Genomic DNA, 4,269 nt, shown 5'->3' with positions numbered 1-4,269 from the left:
CAAAAAAAAAAAAAAATACCCGTACCCGCCCTACCCGTCAAGGGTACACAGGTACGGGTATAGGACGGGTAGGGTATGGTTTTTGAAAAATATACCCGACCATATCCATACCCGTATACCCTTGTACCCGTCCTACCCATACCCGAGACGTACCCGTACCTGTCCGACCATTAATACACTACCTAGCTCCAATCGTCGATCTGTGGATATCATGCAGTCTCCTTTCGGCCCACGCCTAGCCAAAAGTTTGTTAGGTAATATACTTGAAACTCAATTTTATCAATAAACCTGGAGCTTTTGTGTACCCTGCAAGAACCAAAAATAACAAAATATCTTTCGGATTCCCCAAGAGAAGTAATGTTATAAAGCCTTTGACAGGAGCGTTCATGAGTATTTTATTGCATATTGGTGCATGACCCCCTTGTGGTGCAACTAATTGCCCTTTTCTTGTTCATTTTCTTCCAAACGAACTCCAAACAACCATGCTAATTTTTAAAAAATAGTCTTAATCTTTATTCTTTTTTTATAACTAAACTTTGGTCTGTTCTGAATTTCGCCCTCCCAAATGATAATATTTGTCTTGTCTATTTTGCTAATGAGAAAAAAATAGTAATTTTTATTAAATTTTCATGTTCAATATTGAAATGGAAATGAACTAAATTTAGAAAGTTTCATAGCCAATCAACTGTTAGGGGTAGAGATGGAATTTTACTGGTCTTGTAGGCATTATCTGTGATATTTTGGTGATTATCAAACTGATGTCTGTCTATGGAGGTTCTCTTCTCAATTACCAGAATCCATATTTACTGATTTTGAAGGAGTAGACCAGAAATACTGCCTGTTAACAGTCATATTCGTGCTTAACATTGTAAAGACATAATATAATCCAAAACAAATACCAAATGAAATAAAAGCATGTTACTAATCCAGAAAATATCTCAAAATAAAACCTAATGTCATTACATGAACCATCATTTCTGTATTACCGCTGTAAAAGGCGGTTCAGTTGCACTAATTCTACCTCTTTGAGCATCCTCCTCTGACGACTGCCATCCTGGCACAAAAGCACCTGAAAACCTAAGTCTTTGTGTTGGACTCTCCTCCTCCAGTACACCTGCCAGATTAGAACTGGGCCCACCTCCAGTCACACTATCCATCTCCTTGTAATATAACTTATCTTCTACAACATCATAAAAATCACCAGTCCTCACCTCTTGTGCTAGAGAACAGTAACAGCAGCACAGCCACTGGAAACAGTCAGTCAAATCCTCTTTACCAAAACAAAATTTATTGCCGGGTAAATTAAACCTCTTTCTCATTCGGATCCGCCAGAAGCCACCATATAGCAAACCAAATATGCACAAGACAAACCCAGTAATACCCAAGGCAGTCCGTACTGATTCAGCATCTATATTTACTGCAGCGAGGTTGAAGATGAAAAAAGGAGCGAGGCAGAACAGGAGGAAGGTGAAAATATGAACATACATGTTTCCGAAGCCAAGGCGATCCATGTTCCATCCGAAAACACAACAGGTACAGAAAATTGACAGGTACGCTAAGGAGATGTCATCCCACAAATCAAACAAACCCCCAATCCATTCTGGGTTTGGCTCTTGTACACGAGTGTTCTCTCTTGACATGAACGAGTACCTATTTAAAGGCAAAAAAAAAACCAAAAATGAAAATTTGAGGCTTCACATGAGATGAATTAGCTTATATTTGGAATTACAAGTAAAATGGATGTAAAAAAGTCAAAAACGGAAATGAGGCAAATGCATGTAGAAAATACCAAATCACAGCAAAAGAAAGGAAGACAAAAAGGGGGAGGAAGATCCAATGAAAGAAATTTCAATACCATCCAGGAATTATCTCACCAGTATAGTGTAATATCCCATTTTTCTTAAAGGCCTTTCCTCCTATAAGTTATATAAGACAAGTATAAATGAAAATAGTCCTGAGGGTCATCTGTCTGATGAAAGTTCTCAAAGGGCTATTTTCATTTTAGCTTAAACCCTTAAATTTTTTTTAATTATGTCAAAGCCCTAAAAGTTTCCAAAACCGGAGGGAATAGTTTAAAATTGTTTTTTTGAAGGAATCCCCTTGAAGCTCTTTTAACTTAGTACCTTTTAACTAAAGAACTAATGTAAGTGCTCAAGGATACTTGGACACCACAATACTTGAATATGGCATCAAAGCCTACGAAAAGAATGATGAATACATGCAAACATCAGGTATTAAACCTTATAATCCCATAAACATGGAACATATTATTTCTTCTCTCTCTTTCTTTTTCTGGTTGAAGTTGCTAAGGCATGGAAGATATCAGACCTAAATCTCCTCTCCTGACTTATTTAATAAACCCAAATCAACAGTTCCCTTCCTCATTTGTTCACCAATAAAATATCGAGGATAGTGGGTCATTTTGGGAATATATCATAGTAAATGACAGAATGGAAGGTACAAATTATATCTTCATGTTTCAAAGGGGTATAAATGGCATAGACATCTTCATTAGGTTTCCTTTTTAATATTTCTCGTTAGCATGTGTGTCTACAATATTTCTCATTTGCAGGGTTAGCAATGAAACTGGGAAACTGGTCCATAACAAAAAATGTCTTAATGTATAATTTTTACAGAGATACATACCTCTTTTCGAAAGATTTCCCACTGCTTGTCTGGGCCTCCACGTCAGTCTCATAATCTTTCCCAAGAGGGCTCAAAATTCCATATACACTCGCAAAAGCCGCTGCACCAAATGAAACCGCAAGACACAAACCAACCCCAATTGCCGGCCTCTTTGATCTTGGAAAACCCCAATTAAGCCCACAAAGGGCATATTGGGCAAAACAATTAAGATGCAATAGCGCTATCACAACCGCCATGTGCCTCCTCTCATTCGGCTTGCACGTACCATTTTTGCAATATATATCTCTTAATCTTAATACATCATTGGCCCGCCACCGTACCAACATTGCCAGATGGTGGAACCGTTTGGGGTGCTGGTACAAGCACATGAGTGTGAACAAGGCATTTATTATTTGGTTATTGACTTCAAACCATGTGTTTCTTTGTGATTTCTTTGGCAAGGCGCTGTTTAACATACCTGTCAAGACCATGAAGAGAATCGCACCAGAAATGGCGACACATATTATCCATAAAAAAAGCACCATGTTTAGAGGTTGCTTAATCCACTCTTTTGATTTCTTCCATAGAGAGCTCCAATCGATTTTCTTGATAAATGATATCCGCAAAGGCCTCAAGGGAATTTGAAAGTTTGAGGGGGTTGATTCGTTTTCGGGATGAATTGTGGGATTCCCTGATTTATATTTGGGTTTGTTGTGGTTAGTCTCTTGTAAGAGTCCTCTTTGAGATGTATTTGGGTAAAGGGCAATATGGTCATCTGAGTTGTAGCTACTTGCGCTTGTTTCTGGCTCTATTTCTTGTATCTCAGAAGTGAATTTCGCACCATCTTTCGAGAACATTGTGCTTGCCAAACTGCACAAAACTTTGATTAAAGGTAATTCCAGGCTTATTATGTGATTATTTGTTCCTGCATTTGGTCCATTAATACCTTCATTTTTGTTTTTCCAAAACATCATATAAAAACTTGCTAAAACAAATAACCATAAGAACCATATATAAAATAAATTTGCTGTCAGAAAACCAAGTACCATGTAAAGATAAAATTGGAAGTCTTTGAAACCCAATTATTGGCTAACTAGTCTTAATCACAGCCTCCAGTCAGTATTTCAAATAAATATAAATATAGGGCTTACCATAAACATAATTCACCAGAAATTTTCAGTAATTTGACAGGAAGAACAAGAGACAAACTAAACCATATTTACTTAATGTATAAAGAAACTAACTGGAACAAGGAACCAGTATCAGTATGCACCACTTGGTTTCAATAATAAGGATCGATACACATACCTTGAACAGGAAGGAGAAGGTTTAATTTAACAGGGAAGAAACAAAGGACATAAGAAGCACCCAAAAAGGAGAAAAGCGCTTTCCTCTTCTCCTGTTTTTGAAATTCCAAGTCGTCAGTCAACAAAACTACAGCGTGAATTCCGAAGGAAAACAAAACAAAACAAAAATATGACGGAGGTTCCAGAGATTTATACCGTGTACGAAAATTCCGATTTTTCAGTCCTCCTTTTCGCTTTCGCGCTCTCTCTTCTTCAGTTTTGTTTTAAATCTCTTTTAATTTCCATTTCTTCCCGTGTCTTCTATTAAAAGGTCTCATAAAACAGTTCAAATTTGGAG

At 37.2% G+C, this 4,269-nt stretch overlaps 1 protein-coding gene across 4 annotated transcripts; it reads right to left on the bottom strand.

Moving 5' to 3' along the window:
* Nucleotides 1–821: 821 nt before the first annotated feature.
* LOC144573231 (uncharacterized) lies at nt 822–4,269 on the bottom strand. 4 transcript variants are annotated; one of them, XM_078322949.1, is made up of 4 exons: nt 4,128–4,240; nt 3,934–4,024; nt 2,647–3,495; nt 822–1,650 (listed from the first exon to the last, which is right to left on the bottom strand). In XM_078322949.1, the coding sequence occupies exons 3-4, from the start codon at nt 3,480–3,482 to the stop codon at nt 972–974; spliced, it is 1,515 nt and encodes a 504-aa protein (XP_078179075.1). In that variant the 5' UTR covers nt 3,483–3,495; nt 3,934–4,024; nt 4,128–4,240; the 3' UTR covers nt 822–971. The 4 variants fall into 4 exon arrangements, with proteins under 4 accessions (XP_078179075.1, XP_078179074.1, XP_078179077.1 ...); XM_078322948.1 differs by lacking the exon at nt 3,934–4,024 and having other exon boundaries at nt 4,128–4,269; XM_078322951.1 differs by lacking the exon at nt 4,128–4,240 and having other exon boundaries at nt 3,934–4,089.

This window comes from Carex rostrata, chromosome 21 (assembly GCF_964058835.1).
Source record: "Carex rostrata chromosome 21, lpCarRost1.2, whole genome shotgun sequence".
Classification (NCBI taxonomy): Eukaryota; Viridiplantae; Streptophyta; class Magnoliopsida; order Poales; family Cyperaceae; genus Carex; species Carex rostrata.
The sequence above is the reverse complement of the archived record's forward strand: the minus strand, read 5'-3'. Positions and strand labels throughout refer to the sequence as shown.

Coding starts and splice junctions, on each gene's coding strand:
- LOC144573231 (XM_078322947.1), bottom strand. CDS start 3,674: ATGGTACTTGGTTTTCTGACAGCAAATTTATTTTATATATGGTTCTTA. Junction 1,651..2,646: donor GGGAAATCTTTCGAAAAGAG/GTATGTATCTCT, acceptor GCCTTTAAATAG/GTACTCGTTCATGTCAAGAG.